Below are 16,195 nucleotides of genomic sequence, written 5' to 3' on the forward strand. Positions count from 1 at the left end.
TCAGCCATTACTCAGGTTTCGGGGTGTAAATGAATCATGGAGGCCTGAGACCTCAGGCCTTATGGATTGATTCTTGGCGAATTGATTGGCGCGAGAAAGGGTGACTTGGTCACAGATCAGAGCGACGGTCACAGAACAAAGCCATCACACATTCTTGTTGCCCCTCAACTTTCTTTCTCATTGCTTCCCTCCTTACTATTCATCCTTTCCAGCCCAATTCTCTTAGAGACGGCTGTTTCCAATCCTTTTATTCGCATACAATACTCTAGGCCCGTTTACACCTCCATATTATACTGGTCGTCATGGCCTCCTCAGGCTTTTCAAGACCAAGGGAGAACCCTTATGCACAGCGTCAAGGTCCCTATCCTCCCTCTCGCGGCGACTATGATAATGCCCCTGATTTGGGGGACCCTTTCAACAACATGAATTCGAGTACTGCGCATCTGGCCGCAAGCCCGGGATATTATGACCAAAACAATGGTAGGTAGTATTTAGCTGCATCCCATATCTCCTGCTCAATATAACTAGGCTCCGTCGAGTCTACTGAATATGGTCGCTACATTCCCTCTGTCGATTCGCATTCCAGCTTACCCAGCATCTCCCCCTTTGCCGATCCTGGTTTCGGTTCCTCCGACCACTACCCCGCATGGACCGCCGACCGACAGATACCAATGTCAACTGAAGAGGTTGAGGATATTTTCCTCGATCTCACTCAAAAATTTGGTTTCCAACGAGACTCCATGCGTAACATGGCAAGTGGAGCTGTTGTTACGTGAATTGCGTTAGTTCATTTACTCATTAACCAAACAGTTTGACTTCTTGATGCACCTCCTCGATTCTCGTGCCTCGCGTATGTCTCCTAACCAAGCATTGTTAACAATCCACGCCGATTACATCGGTGGTCAACATGCCAATTACCGAAAATGGTATTTCGCGGCTCAGCTCAACCTGGATGATGCTGTTGGCCAAACACAAAATCCTGGTCTTCAACGCCTCAAGAGCATGAAAGGAGCCGGTTCAAAATCACTTGACAGTGCCTTAAATCGTTGGCGTAATGCTATGCATAACATGAGCCAGTATGATCGTCTGCGTCAAATTGCCCTCTACCTTCTATGCTGGGGGGAAGCCGGGAATGTTCGCTTCGTACCAGAGTGTTTATGTTTCATCTTCAAATGCGCCGACGACTACTACAGGAGTCCCGAATGTCAGAGCCGTGTCGAACCCGTTCCAGAGGGACTATACCTGCACTCCATCATCAAACCTTTGTATAGGTTCATGCGAGATCAAGGCTACGAAGTAGTAGACGGCAAATTTGTGAGAAAGGAGAAGGATCATGATCACATCGTTGGTTACGACGATATCAATCAACTGTTTTGGTATCCAGAAGGCCTCGCGAAAATCGTCCTGCAGGGTGGAGTAAGTTGGCACTCTGTTTTGTTTAATTACTGCTCTCACCTCTTCTGTAGCAACGCTTGGTTGATATTCCTCCTGCTCAACGCTTTATGAAGTTGGGTCAAGTTGAATGGCAGCGTACTTTCTTCAAGACGTACTTCGAAAAACGCTCTACCGCTCACCTTCTCGTGAATTTTAATCGTATCTGGATTATTCATGTCGCTGTCTTCTACTTCTATACGGCCTTCAATTCTCCAAAAGTCTACGCCCCCCGCGACAAACCTGCGCCTTCGGCACCTATGACTTGGTCTGCTACAGCCCTGGGCGGCGCTGTTGCCACCGGTATCATGATCTTCGCCACCATTGCCGAATTTTCATATATTCCCACCACCTGGAACAATGCTTCACATCTCACGACCAGACTCATTTTCTTACTCGTTATCCTTGCCCTCACTGCTGGTCCTACATTTTATATCGCACTTGTGGATGGTCGTCCTACGAGTGCAAATACTCAAATTCCACTCATCATTGGTATTGTCCAATTCTTTATTTCCGTCGTCGCCACGTTGGCCTTCTCCATAATTCCCTCTGGAAGGATGTTTGGTGACCGTGTGGCTGGCAAATCTAGGAAGTACATGGCTTCACAGACCTTCACCGCATCATATCCCTCGCTTCCACGAAGTGCTCGTACTGCTTCTATTATGATGTGGTTGCTGATCTTCGGCTGCAAATTCGCGGAGTCATATTTTTTCTTGACATCGTCATTCAGTAACCCCATTGCTGTTATGGCTCGGACGAAGGTTCAGGGATGTAGTGATAAAATATTTGGAAACAGTCTGTGCACCAACCAAGTCCCTTTCGCCCTTGCCATCATGTATGTTATGGATTTGATCCTTTTCTTCCTTGACACGTATCTGTGGTACATCATCTGGGTCGTGATCTTCAGTATCGGCAGATCCTTCTCCTTAGGCTTGTCCATTTGGACACCATGGAAAGATATCTATACTCGGCTGCCGAAGCGCATCTACGCTAAGCTCTTGGCTACCGCAGAGATGGAAGTCAAATATAAGCCCAAGGTTGGTAATGTTCTCTAAGAAGTCTGTGTCATACTGATAACGTTTTGATCCAGGTTTTGGTCTCGCAGATTTGGAACGCTATCATCATTTCCATGTATCGTGAACACCTCTTATCCATTGACCATGTCCAACGTTTGTTATATCACCAAGTTGATGGTCAGGAAGGTCGGAGGACGCTCCGTGCTCCCCCTTTCTTCACAAATCAAGATGACTCCAGGGACACGTTCTTTCCCGCGGGCGGAGAAGCAGAACGTCGAATCTCCTTTTTCGCATCATCTCTTACGACCGCTTTGCCTGAGCCTCTTCCCGTCGATGCGATGCCCACTTTCACTGTCCTTGTCCCTCACTACTCAGAGAAAATTCTCTTGAGTTTGAGAGAGATTATTCGCGAGGAAGACCAAAACACTCGGGTCACACTGCTGGAGTACCTTAAGCAATTGCATCCTGTCGAGTGGGATAATTTCGTAAAGGATACCAAGATCCTTGCCGAGGAGTCTGAAATCATGGATGGGACTGCCAGCCAACATAACGAAAAACAGAACAAGACCGATGACCTTCCTTTCTACTGTATTGGTTTCAAGACCTCCTCACCTGAATACACTCTTCGTACCCGCATTTGGGCATCGCTGCGAGCCCAAACCCTTTACCGTACCGTTTCGGGTATGATGAACTATTCCAAAGCTATTAAGCTGCTGTATCGTGTCGAGAATCCCGATATCGTACACAATTTTGGTGGAAATACGGAGCGATTGGAAAAGGAATTGGAAAGAATGTCTCGTCGCAAGTTCAAGTTTGCTATCTCTATGCAGCGTTTCTCAAAGTTCAATAAAGAGGAACAAGAGAATGCCGAGTTCTTGCTGCGTGCTTATCCAGATTTACAAATTGCTTACCTCGACGAAGAGCCTGCGCCAAAGGGAGGAGAGGCGAAACTGTTTTCCGCTCTTATTGATGGACATTCTGAAATCGACGAAAAGACCGGCAAACGTAAACCTAAATTCAGGGTAGAGCTTCCAGGTAACCCAATTCTTGGGGACGGCAAATCGGACAACCAAAATCATGCAATAATATTCTATCGAGGCGAATATCTACAACTCATTGACGCCAATCAAGACAACTATTTGGAGGAATGTTTGAAGATTCGTAACATCCTGGGTGAATTCGAGGAATATTCTGTTTCCAGTCAGAGTCCCTATGCTCAGTGGGGCCATAAGGAGTTCAATCGCTCTCCTGTTGCCATCGTCGGAACCCGCGAATACATATTCTCCGAGAATATTGGTGTCCTTGGTGATATTGCTGCAGGAAAGGAGCAGACATTCGGTACATTGACCGCTCGTGCCCTGGCATGGATCGGCGGTAAGCTTCACTACGGACATCCGGATTTCTTGAATGCTTCCTTCATGACGACACGCGGCGGTGTTTCCAAAGCACAGAAAGGCCTTCACCTCAATGAAGATATCTTTGCTGGTATGAATGCGTTTGGTCGCGGTGGAAGAATTAAACACTCGGAGTACTACCAGTGTGGAAAGGGTCGTGATCTCGGTTTCGGCACCATCCTCAACTTTCAGACGAAGATTGGTACTGGCATGGGTGAACAAATGCTTAGCCGGGAGTATTATTATCTAGGAACGCAGTTGCCCATCGACCGATTCCTCACCTTCTACTACGGACATCCCGGCTTCCACATCAACAACATACTGGTTATCTATTCCATCCAGGTGTTCATGATTACTCGTAAGACTTGACGTTTTTCTTGCAAGGACTTTCTAACGCAGATAAAACAGTTCTTTATATTGGCACCTTGAATAAACAGCTCGCTATATGTCGAGTGGATGGCCAAGGGAACGTCATTGGAGGACAAGCTGGTTGCTACAATCTAATCCCCGTCTTTGATTGGATCAAACGCTGTATTGTTTCAATCTTCCTTGTCTTCTTTATTGCCTTTTTACCTCTGTTCCTACAAGGTGAGTATACTGGGTTTACCTATACTATCTCTACTTATGTCGTCTACAGAGTTGGTGGAAAGGGGGACGGGAAAGGCTATCCTTCGTCTTGCAAAGCACTTCCTTTCTTTATCACCAATTTTCGAGGTGTTTTCTACTCAAATCTACTCGAACTCCATTCTTAGCAACCTGGCATTTGGCGGGGCTCGTTACATTGCAACGGGACGCGGATTTGCGACCAGCCGCATCTCCTTCAGTATTCTGTATTCCCGTTTCGCTGGACCAAGCATTTATATGGGCATGAGGAACCTCCTGCTCTTGCTTTATGCCACAATGTCAATCTGGATACCGCATCTCATCTACTTCTGGCTTTCTGTTCTCTCTCTTTGCATTGCGCCATTTATGTTCAATCCTCACCAATTCTCTTTTGCCGACTTCATCATCGACTATCGAGAGTTCTTGCGCTGGATGTCTCGTGGGAATTCGCGAACAAAGGCTAGTAGCTGGTACGGTTATTGCAGGCTTTCGAGGACAATGATTACGGGCTATAAGAAAAAGAAGCTAGGACACCCTTCAGAAAAATTGTCTGGCGATGTACCTCGGGCCAGCTGGCGCTCTGTCATTTTTTCTGAAATTCTCTGGCCGATCTGCATTGCAACCATCGTCGTAGTTGCATATATGTTCGTTAAATCCTTCCCTGACGCGGACGGCCAGTTTGGTCCCCCTCCTCTCGTCCGCATAGCCGTCATTGCCATCGGACCTGTCGTTTGGAACGCTGCCGTACTTCTTAGTCTGTTCTTCATCTCTTTGTTCCTCGGGCCAATGTTAGACTCTTGGACGAAATTTGGTTCCTTGATGGCCAGTTTGGCCCATGTATTGGGATTGGTTGGTTTGGTCGCCTTTTTTGAATTCTTTGTGCGTGTTTAGGTTTCATTTTCTTCTCAACGGGTACTCAAAATATCTACAGTGGTTTTTGGAATTATGGGATGCTTCCCATGCGGTTCTCGGAGTCATCGCTATCATTGCCATCCAACGCGCCATTCAGAAGATCCTCATCGCTGCCTTCCTCACACGTGAATTCAAGCATGATGAAACTAACCGTGCTTGGTGGACTGGTAAATGGTATGGTCGAGGTTTTGGTACTTCGGCTATGTCGCAGCCCGCTCGAGAGTTCATTGTCAAGATCGTTGAAATGTCGTTGTGGACATCTGATTTCCTCCTAGCACACATCCTTCTGATTATATTGACACCACCCATTCTGATACCTTTCGCGAACAGCCTCCACTCTACAATGCTCTGTACGTCTTAGATATTACTGCACGTGTATGTCCTGATTAACACAATTTTCAGTCTGGCTCCGCCCTTCCAAGCAGATTCGGCCACCTTTGTTCTCGACCAAGCAGAAGAGGCAGCGGAGATGGATTGTAAGCACTTGAATTTTTTTGAAACCTTACAGGTACTGATAAGTGTCCAGGTCATCAAATATACCATTGTCTACATTATCATGGTATCCATTCTTGCGGCTCTGATCGTCTTGCGTAAGCTCGATTCTGCTCAACGAGTGGACCAATCATTGATTCTCTATCTAGCTGCCTTGTTCCGAGATCGTATCCAATTTGACTGTGCAATCTGCAGAAATATCTAATTATCTAGTGGTGCGAACTCTATCGATATACCATTGGGCACGATACACGTGAAAGTTTATACCTTTCGACATGACCTCTTACATGTATTATCGTAATTACACAGGTGGAAATGACATTTTCTTTGGATAGCATACTTGATGAATATTTTAGTAGCAATTGATCTTATTTTCTTGCGCACATACCGACGGCACATTGATTAGAAGCCTTACTTGATAAATACAGCGAAGCCTTGACTTAACCGGAAGTCGAAGTAAATTCGTGTACAAAGTTGATCATGTTTGTTTGTTTCATATGGTTCGTTTCTCAGGATTCGGTTGATTGAATGTGTCGTCAACCTTAGGGCTGATGCTGAGCTTGTGCACATGTGCAGTTCACGCTTCGGGGCAGGGATAGATGTTGATGCCGACGTTGCAGCTTGACAAATAACGATCGCTACCGCCCTGGACCAGCGCCACACTGTAGCGTTCGGTGTTCTTTGTTAGTAATGATATTTTCCTATCTTTGTTGTAGTGACTGGAAAGGCGTGCCATATTTTTAGTTTAGTCTCGCTGGCGTTACTTTCAATACAGTTTTGGATGTGTATCTTTGGGAGGACTCTCGCCAAGCTGGTGGCATGCCTCAACATACACCTAGCTGAGCGGACATTCGGAGCCATGGTCTATAATGTACACGTCGATTTTTTGTGCTGTCGTATGGATTTGTGTACGCAGTAGCAAAGACACGTGCTTTCATCTTTGAGCGTCTCCACCTCGCTCAATGCGGCAACATCCTCTCCTTTCTTATGGACTATTTTTCAAAATTCTTAAGGGTTACCACTCAGCCTATCACCAGACCTCCGCCAGTAGACCATGCTCAAGAGTTCCATAAATCATGGACATATATCAAGGTATGTATCAAACTCGTGCAGACTTTCTCTTGATACTAATGGCGACCATGAACGCCTTTAGTCGACGCTAATGCAACCAGATGAACGGCAATTGTTACAAGGAATCAAGTCAACGAATGTGCCGGACCAGTTACAATCAATGGTGGATGCCCTCGTTTGGGAATCGACACATACAGAGGAGGGGTAGGTCAAAAACTCGAACACTCTATCGTAGACTCAGCGTGCTGTGTCAGTGGAACGGGTGCGTGTCTGGAGTATCTCTTGAAGAATGGTATGCAACCTGTCCACTTTGCGTAGCAGCGATATATCCTTGACAAACTTTTTAGATGTACTCGCTACACTTGTCCGACTGAGCGAAGCAGACCGGCCGTCTGGAATCCAAGCAGAGGTTCTGCGTGCAGTACAAAACATGGTCATTCTCCTCGATGAACAATTCTTGGTCCATTCCGCTGTGCATAGAGCTGTTCTACGATTACTGAGAACATGTGTCGGGGATGACATTCAAGAACAATTAGATGGGCGGTCTCGTGTCATGGGTGCTGCTGGCAACACTATGCGTACTCAACCCTCAGAATATGAGGAAGATCGTACGAGCAATCTTGTCAATCGTCTCTTCTTGTCTGATCATTTCTAGTCGTCAATCTACTTTGCATACTGTGCAGCCGAATCAGAACATATCGAGAACTGCTTATCATCTTCTTCCATGATAAACACTGGTATCGATCAGAGCCATTGTTTTCGGTTGAGGAGGAGGATGAAGAAGAAGAAGCACAAAACGACGATGAAGAGAGTCAAAGAGCTTCGTCTCCAGCTCCCTCGCAGGAAACTGTCACTTCTGTTCCACCTGCAGCAACACAGAAGAAACCCGAGTATGAATTCTTGCTGTTCAACTACCTCCTTCGCTTTGTGCACCGGGAAGGGAAAATAGGAGAGTTTTCTCGTGCCGGGCTGCTTTTCCTTATGGATGTGGCAATGTCACCGGGAGAGCAAAGTCAACGCTCAGAAGTAACCGACTCCCAATCCGATGTTGGCGTTCCAACGGATCCCATCGTGGACGCTGCTCTCGCACTCGCTGAGTACATCCTAGACGGCGACTTCTCCGAGGTTCTGGGTGCTGGCCTAAGTGCAGTTTACTCTTTACTGCCTTCTAAGCTCGAGTTCTTTCCCAAAACCGAGGAATCGACCAAAGGCGACGCTATGACCATTGGTGCCACAGGCCCTTTATCGCCTGAAGCTAAGGAGAGGTTGGAGTTTGAAAGAGAACGTAGTCGTGCCATCGGAATGGAGGACGCGAATAGCCCAGATTTTAGGCAGAGACTGGATCATTTTCTCAAGGTCCTGGAGTTCTTACAGGACGTCCTCAGGCGAAACTCCAAAAATGACGGCATTGACGCTTCAGCACTCGTGGGTACAGCCATTGTTCAATCCATTCTGGATGCCGTGCGACGTGTTTTCCTTGAAAATGTCCTTTACCCTTCTATTCTAGAGTGTTCCGACTTGGATGGAAGTGCAGTTGCAGTAATGTCCTACATTGAAGTTATGCTTCGCATACTTCATGATGGACCTCTCTCCGACCTCCTTATCAATTTCTTGATCAATGAGGAAAACGATGATCCTCGGCCGACTCTAAGGCCGCAAGCCTTCCTTGATCTTACGAAAGTGTCCGATCCCCCACCCACTCGATCGGTTGATGCAACGGCCAAGCCCAGGAGACGAAAAAGTAGTGCAATGACACTACTTGAAATGGAGGCACCCGATACAAGGAAGATCACAGAATACTTTACAACAAGTCGATTTACGCTGAAAGATATTCTCATGTCAAATTTACGCTCCCGATCGCAGGCGACTGTGACGACTGCATTGCAGCTGCTTCAGACACTAATCCTACGATTTCCTCAGCTATCTATTGAACGTATTTTAATCGTCAGCATGGATCCTTTGGCGACGAGTTTTCCATTGCCGGGGCTCCTTCCTATCAAGACCTCCGAGCACCAAGGTGAGGAAGATGATGACGAGGACGCGTTTCAATACCCCGGAGCTGAGAGCGAGACTTCGTCTTCACACAATGACGACCAGCTTATTTTTTCACAACCCCAAATCACTTACTATACCCATGAGCGCGAGATGAATCTGTATATGAATCTCATCTCACGTGTTGACCCATCGCATAGCGGGGATCTATTCAGTACAGGTTATGAATACTACCTTCACGACGCGATCTTATCAATACAAACTCTACCCGCTTTTCAAACCTCTGCGAGCCTTGATGAGGACCTTGCAAGGCGACGGCAGTTCAAACATAGACTGAACGTCAACGACCCCATCCTTTCCTGCATTCTCGACTCCCTACGTTGTTTCTTTTTGAACACGCCCGATCTCAACATTGCACTCACGGGGTTCCTTGCAAATTTGGCCTTACACCCGGATCGGTCGTTAGCTGGGTGGTTAACGTTCGCTTTAGGTGATGCTCACTCGGAGCGCACACGTGTGATAGATTTTGCGTATGAAAGTGATGGTGACGACAAGTCTATAGATTTCAAAATCGAAGAAAATCTGGTGTACGAAACAAACATTCTCCCTGCGGCACCGGTCGACGAGGATTCACGGCCAGTTGTACACACAATATATCATGGTCTCGTCAACCAGCTCGAGCATTACCGACAAGTCGTTGACAACTTTGATAAATACCTGTTGGAACGAAGACAAGGACTTCTATTCTCTGAAAATCTTACTGATGCTCTCACCCTCGCTCTCGACGTACCCTCTCAGAGTGCACTTCAACCCGCCAATTCTCCATCACCAGCTCCGCAAACACCTATGAAACCAAAACTTAAAGCCAGAACGACGTCTTCATTCGTCTCATTCTTGACACCCAGGAAAACTAAACCCCCAGCGGCCCAAGCCACCCCGTATGACCCAACAGCGTCTTCTCGCAAAGACCTAAGTCCAAAGGGCAATTCCGTTTCTGCCAGTCCATTTGGTTCACACTACCAGCAGACTAGCGCTATCAAAGTTGAATCATTTAGTGCTCCTGTGCCATCAGCTGGACTTCGGATTCAAACACAGAAATGGAACGCTGAAGAGGAAGACGTGTTTGGCTCCGGATGGTCTGAGCGATGGACCACTTCAGAAAGCCAAGATCATGTTTTGCTGACTCGGAATGATAAAAGCGTGGAAAGAGATGAGCAACAGAAGACAATCACGTTATCGCAGTTGCTGGACAACGTAGTGATCTTGGAGGAGAGCATCAAGGAGTTGGTAGCGATCGTTCATGCTCGGAGGAGCTTAGGCGTAGATTCCATTCGGTATCTGTGAATCTCAACTGCTAGTATAAAAATTCAGCAATACGATACATGGAAAATACAAACTCTCAGCCTGCTCAGCAGAAGCCTTGTCTCCTTCCTTTGTTGGTTTGTCTTTGTATGAAAAACGCTTCAGATGTGTCACTAAAGAATATGTCCCCGCACCTGGTAAATCCTTCGTCAGGAATCTCATCCGGTCCTTCTCCATCATCTTTACGGTCGAGCCTTTTCGTTTTTACACTATCCCACTCCTTCGGCAGTTTCTCTTCGGGCAAGGTACGTAAGTCACGATTAAGCCGTTTGAGCCGTTTTATTCGAAGTATACGCTCTTGAGGGTTTTGACTTCGTTGGAACTTGCTAAGATAACGCTGTAATTCATGAGATTGACGATAATGTCTCAATCTGGTCTAGCTTTCTGCGAAGGATGCGCTCGAATAAGCGCTCGATATAGAACTCCACCCAGCTTCTCCAATCGCGTATGAGATTAGAGGGACAGACTCAAAAACAGCAAGCCGCTCAGGTCTACGGTCAGTCAGACCGCTATCAAGATCTGCACCGCGTTTGACAAGGGTAATTCTATGGGACCTAAAGATCTGAAGCTTGATGATCTGAAGCTCGTTCCTTATGAAGTCTGAAATCGACGTGAATCACGAACGATCTGGACACCAAAGAAGACATGTTATATTGAAATTAATCTAATCTGTTTGCATATATTTACACCATACTTAATTATCTTCCATCTACGCAGGGTCGATATTACTTTCGTTCAGACCCGTAAAACCGAGATAGGCGATCGATACGACGAGCTGGCCGTCCTCATTGTCGAATTCGATCCCGAACAAGTTGGTCACTGTGCGAATATGTGGCAAAGTTTGACCGAAGGAGTGAAAATATTTCCGATCGGCAAGGTAAGTCATTCGTCCATGAGGCGGGTAGCCGTCTTTCCGGACAATCAACCGTGAAATGCATTGTGTTATAGACTCTAGAGGCCCAAAGGCCCATCGAAGTTAGAACGCAGCCCCATGGACGTGAATTTCAACCACCTTTTGGTTAGCTTATACTAGGAATTCTTTGCAAAGAGAAACAACAGGAAAGCGTTGATAAAGCGATACAAGATTCGACAGGACTGGGTTCACTGAAGTGGAAGAATTCTACGAAATCATTTATTCAAAGCATCTGAACTAGTAAAGCTGAACTAAACGTGTGAGTGATTTTTCTTCGTCGCCAGCATGTACCCTGAGAGCCTCCGCCAGATTCTGCGAGTATGAGATTTAGCACAATCCAGTACTTCGAGAAAGGTAAAGGCATACCTTGTTCACTGATAGGTACCTGTCCACGAATTCGCTACCGAGCACCTCGCGTAAAGCTTTGCTTTTCGTGAGCTGCTCCCTGCTCTCCTCCCAACTGCGAGGCATCCTCTGCGTGATACCTTTGGCTTGTCTCTCCTCTTCAGATAAGAGGGCGGGGCCATTTTGACCAGTGTAACATGGGAGACGCAACTCCCTCTTCGACTTGATCCCAGCATAACCAAGACCAATGAAACTTGCTACTACCAGATACGGATTCGCAGTTCCGTCGATGAATCTCATCTCAAAATTCCTACTGCTCGGTGACGTGGCGTTACTCAACCTGATAGGGCACTCTCTGTTTTCAGTTCCCCAGGCGACGTAAGTGCCACCAGTTAGAGCACCATCAACAACTCGTTCGTATGATGCTGGAATAGGCATTGTGATGGCTGAAAGAGCCGTTATATCGTCTACAACACCAGCAAGGAAAGAATTCTCCAGATCAGAGAGGGTTTCCTTTGGTTTCTTCTCTCCCACCCTATGCGTAGAAATATGCATATGAGCAGCACTTCCTATAGTAATACGTGGGACAAAAGTTGCATGGAGTCCATGCTTAGCGGCGATATTCAAGATAGTTTGTCGCGTATGAATGACAGCGTCGGCCGCTGCGAGAGGGGAGAGGGGACCCGTTACAATTTCGTACTATATGGAGGAAATGTTTCAGCGAAGACTCGCAGGGGGAGAAATGACCGACCTGTCCGTGACCAGTTTCTGGGTGGCATGTTTCTACTTTGATGCCGGAATCTATGAGAGCATCGACGATTTCTTCTAGGGCTTTAGTTTCGCGTAAGCTGGTGAGGAACCCTTTCGCCTCGCTATACTGGTGACGACTGCCAATTCGTACAGGACTGGTGGATTCGAGAAGGAAGAATTCACTCTCGAACCCGACGAGGAATTCCACGCCGTCCTTTTTCGCTTCTCTAGAAACATGGAATAATCACGAACGACCGATGCAGCAGACGGGATCTACTCACGCCATAATGTCCCTCACTTTTCCCCTTAGGCAGGCATCTGTCTTGACGGTCATTTGTCCGTTCGGGCCTTGGACGGCATCCTTCTCCTCTAGCCAAACGAATACACTGGCGGTGTTTGCAGCATATGGACAGATTCTCAGGGATGACATATCGGGAACGAGAAGGTACTCTCCCGCTGCGCCGAATCCCTCGGATAGCACGAGGTATACAAAACCACCTGTTCCCCTTGGAATACCGACTCCAGGTCGGGCGGATTGCAAGATTTTCTCAAAATGGGAAATCGGGATCATACGAAGCCGTACTATATTGGCGGGTTCAACCCACAGAATGCGAATATATTCTGTCCAGAGATATTAGATGTGCACATGAGGAGACGAAGTGGCGGGAAGTTACTAATGCCAGCATTCCTGAGGTCTTGCATCGTCAGTGTTGTGGAGGCAGCAGCGATGGATGACGGGGTATGCTCGATACCGAGGTCAGCGTGAACGGAGGAATCAGACATGGTGAGAAGGTGCAGTTCATGAATTTCACGATGCGCTTATATGCTGGAATCAGGACGCACAACCCGAATAGGAGGGCTAGTCCACGCGTAGATCTCGATCACAGCGCCGAGAAGGGCTTGTTCATGATTAAGTCGCTTGTTGCAGGGGTCCTGGTACCCCGTGACATTGGCTCTTGAATGTTCTAACTTCTCTACTCATACAGTGCAAAGTAGTCAGTGGTAAGACGTTCCTCATGTACTAGAGAGCTTTTCATTTATGCTGACATACGATTAACACCAAATAGACACATTTTTCCTGAGCAACTTTTTGAATCACAACAAGCTGCCAAGTAACAATTCGCACAACAGAACATCTTATGATGTTCTGTTGTTAGTCCCTTTTGGTTTAACGATTACTAGATTCGGGTAGCCTATTTTACTGGATTCATCCATAATACATTGAGTTTATGTGTTTGCCTTTTTCCGATTCATCATAGTAGTCGGTATTTCTCATCCAAGGCCAGGTTATGCGTCGTCAACACTCCGTGAACTATTTCCCGCCACCCGTCAATCGGTCAAACATTATAATTACGTACAGGTATGACAGATACAATTCAATCAGATAAGTAATGGGACCAGATCGATATTTCAGTATGTACGACTCGTGCACTTGAGCCCTCAGGCCTCACCTGCCAGAAGGACTCCAAAAGACCCCTCAGCGTTTTTTGACCCTGCTCAGTGCTCCTGTCTGCTCGCTACTACGCCACATCTGGCAACCAGAATGTTTCGAGAAGCGCACCAAAAGAAATAGCTCTTGGTTTCAAGACCTTCTATAATATTCATTACCCCTCACCTTCGCAAAGGACCGAAGATGGATTATAGCCGATCTATTGTCCACGAGATATCACCCTCCTCGGATATCATTAGGAACCAAGTTTCATATGCGTCAACATCGCAATTCGCATACCGAGGATTTGGAGTTGAAACGGGCTCAGGTAATGAGTTAATTCCACCACTCGTGCTTAATTTAGTTACAGCGAGGGATTCTGCCAGTGAATATGTATCGCGTCTTCAAACCGATAAACATTTTTGAGGGAAATTGTGTAATACGGTACGAAAGATATTCATACTGAGCTTTGATAGTTCAACGTTCAAATCTCATCTCATCAGTAGTTGATTGTGGTATACAAAGCAAGTCCACGTTACGCCGGGGGCCTTTGGGAAGTTGGAACCGGGCGATATCTTCGGATTCAAAGGTGTTAAAAGGTACTAACTAGTCCAATAATAAATTACTCTCACTGAGAGTATTCGGGGAACATTGCGCCCTACGGCATAATTTTACTCCTTATCGTATGACGTCCATACCGCCTGCTGTCAGCCACTGATCAGCGGGTTCTGATGGGAGCTGATTGAATCATTGATCAATCGGCCTACGGTATGCTCGATAAAAAAAGTCAAAGACAATAGTACATTATCAGTAAATCCTGGACATCGCGTCTAACTAGAAGGCCTCAGGTAACGAGAACAGCTCCGGTAGACTCGTTTAGTCCTTCCTCATCAGCTTCTTCACCCACGGCATCCACATCCACACCATCTTATAGATCTCAAGCTCTTCAGATGTCAACGCCACAGATCTACCATAGTGGCTCCAAGTAAGCTGAGTCAGGTCCAAGTTTCGGGAGTCTGCACTGGGGTCCACGTTTCTGATTACCCCTTTGCCTGTTGTTAGGATAAGTTTGATATGATGGATAATGGGCGGCATTCAGTTCCTCGCAAATTTGGAGACCTTAAAGACATGAAGGTATTTATGATACATCAAGAACCCTACTGCAAGACCGTCGTCACCTCCACCGCATTATTTCCGATTGAGGATGCTGGGTGAAGGCCTGAGGGTGGCCCGTTGTGACGATGGATTAGTACCAGATTTCCTTATAGTGGATGTAGGAAAGCCTGACATCTACAATTCTTCTATTCGGGAGGCCAGATGAGGTTTTGCGTTCCCTTTAGGTTAAGTGAGTGGAAAGGTGCGGCAAGAGCATAGCAATCTGAGTCTAGCTGCTATAGCGCAACAATCCCGCTACTATTGCCAGTCCGCTATCAGTCACGGTTCTAATGGCGCAGCAGTGTCAGTAGCGGAGTCGGCGCCGGCGTCTAGTTCATCCTTGATATCTTAATCTTCCTCTTGATGCATTGCATTCAAGTTGACTCTAATTAGGCCATCGGTGACGTCGTGTCGGGAATGATGCCTCTCTTTCGCCGGGCATCCGGCTAATATGAATAACCTTTGGGGAATCTTTGGTTGTACAACTATCGTAAGAGCGGGAATCAAGGTGAAAGAAGCACGTATATAATGTGAGGTACTGATAATGTCCATGCGGTCCAGTTGGGTACTATATTTGGAAAAATCATCTCAGGGTCGAGTGGTCCACGAACAACTCCCATCCAACAGAACCCTCCTCCTCAGAAGGGAATGATGTCTGAACGCATTCGTGGTTATCACCGCCTACGATAAGAGATCAATACAGATGACATTTACCGTCGGAAAACAGAGGCTCTAAATGATACGTCTAATACAGCCGACTCGTGGTTGGAGCGAAATCCGTGTACATAAATGGTCACTACTTTCCAACCGCCCCGAACCTTGCCATGGTTCCTGAGATGCCGAAAATGCTGACATCGTCAGCTCTTGGACATATGGACCATTTTTGTCCCGCATCCTCAGTATCTCTTTGACAAGTCACAATTCCCAGTCATCTTTGGAATCAACGATGTGTTTGATTCGAAGCCTTCGGAAGTACCTCATCGCAATCCTTGAAAAAACTACAGATGGACTTCAAGGCAACGTACTCTCACCAAAAAACCATGCTCATTCACACTTCGGTTTTATTTCGACAATCATCTTTTTGGGAGTGATCAGGCAACGCAACAACTCTGTTGCGCTCCTTGTCTTCCTCGCTTGGCAACACTCTTCTCCCCCCACTTCGATTGAAGAAAGCCCCGGTACTTGATTCACTCTCAAATGACTGGTTGGTCATCTCGTATGATTCTGTGGCTTCCACTTCTCGGGCTTCGCTTTGTTGAATATGACATCAAAAGGGCTGATGTGCTTGCTTGAGCACGCCTGCAATTCACGCTCTCTAGGCTGACTTAGA

At 46.7% G+C, this 16,195-nt stretch overlaps 3 protein-coding genes across 3 annotated transcripts; 2 read left to right on the plus strand and 1 right to left on the minus strand.

Moving 5' to 3' along the window:
- The first annotated feature begins 599 nt into the window (after positions 1–599).
- AGABI2DRAFT_199445 (1,3-beta-glucan synthase) lies at positions 600–6,187 on the plus strand. Its single transcript, XM_006458074.1, has 10 exons — positions 600–764; positions 811–1,416; positions 1,467–2,468; positions 2,522–4,199; positions 4,250–4,429; positions 4,479–5,323; positions 5,376–5,706; positions 5,759–5,832; positions 5,883–5,946; positions 5,998–6,187. The coding sequence occupies exons 1-10, from the start codon at positions 672–674 to the stop codon at positions 6,051–6,053; spliced, it is 4,929 nt and encodes a 1,642-aa protein (XP_006458137.1). The 5' UTR covers positions 600–671; the 3' UTR covers positions 6,054–6,187.
- Positions 6,188–6,835: 648 nt separating this feature from the next.
- Positions 6,836–10,321, plus strand: AGABI2DRAFT_183224 (hypothetical protein; the record flags this gene model as incomplete). The annotated part of the gene is made up of 5 exons (XM_006458075.1): positions 6,836–6,940; positions 7,002–7,123; positions 7,174–7,211; positions 7,267–7,527; positions 7,575–10,321. The coding sequence occupies 5 exons, from the start codon at positions 6,836–6,838 to the stop codon at positions 10,253–10,255; spliced, it is 3,207 nt and encodes a 1,068-aa protein (XP_006458138.1). The 3' UTR covers positions 10,256–10,321.
- Positions 10,322–11,296: 975 nt separating this feature from the next.
- AGABI2DRAFT_190495 (hypothetical protein) lies at positions 11,297–13,062 on the minus strand. The gene is made up of 5 exons (XM_006458076.1): positions 12,956–13,062; positions 12,563–12,902; positions 12,283–12,508; positions 11,553–12,230; positions 11,297–11,498 (listed from the first exon to the last, which is right to left on the minus strand). The coding sequence occupies exons 1-5, from the start codon at positions 12,981–12,983 to the stop codon at positions 11,424–11,426; spliced, it is 1,347 nt and encodes a 448-aa protein (XP_006458139.1). The 5' UTR covers positions 12,984–13,062; the 3' UTR covers positions 11,297–11,423.
- Between the last annotated feature and the right edge of the window lie 3,133 nt (positions 13,063–16,195).

This window comes from Agaricus bisporus (assembly GCF_000300575.1).
Source record: "Agaricus bisporus var. bisporus H97 unplaced genomic scaffold AGABI2scaffold_2, whole genome shotgun sequence".
Taxonomy (NCBI): domain Eukaryota; kingdom Fungi; phylum Basidiomycota; class Agaricomycetes; order Agaricales; family Agaricaceae; genus Agaricus; species Agaricus bisporus.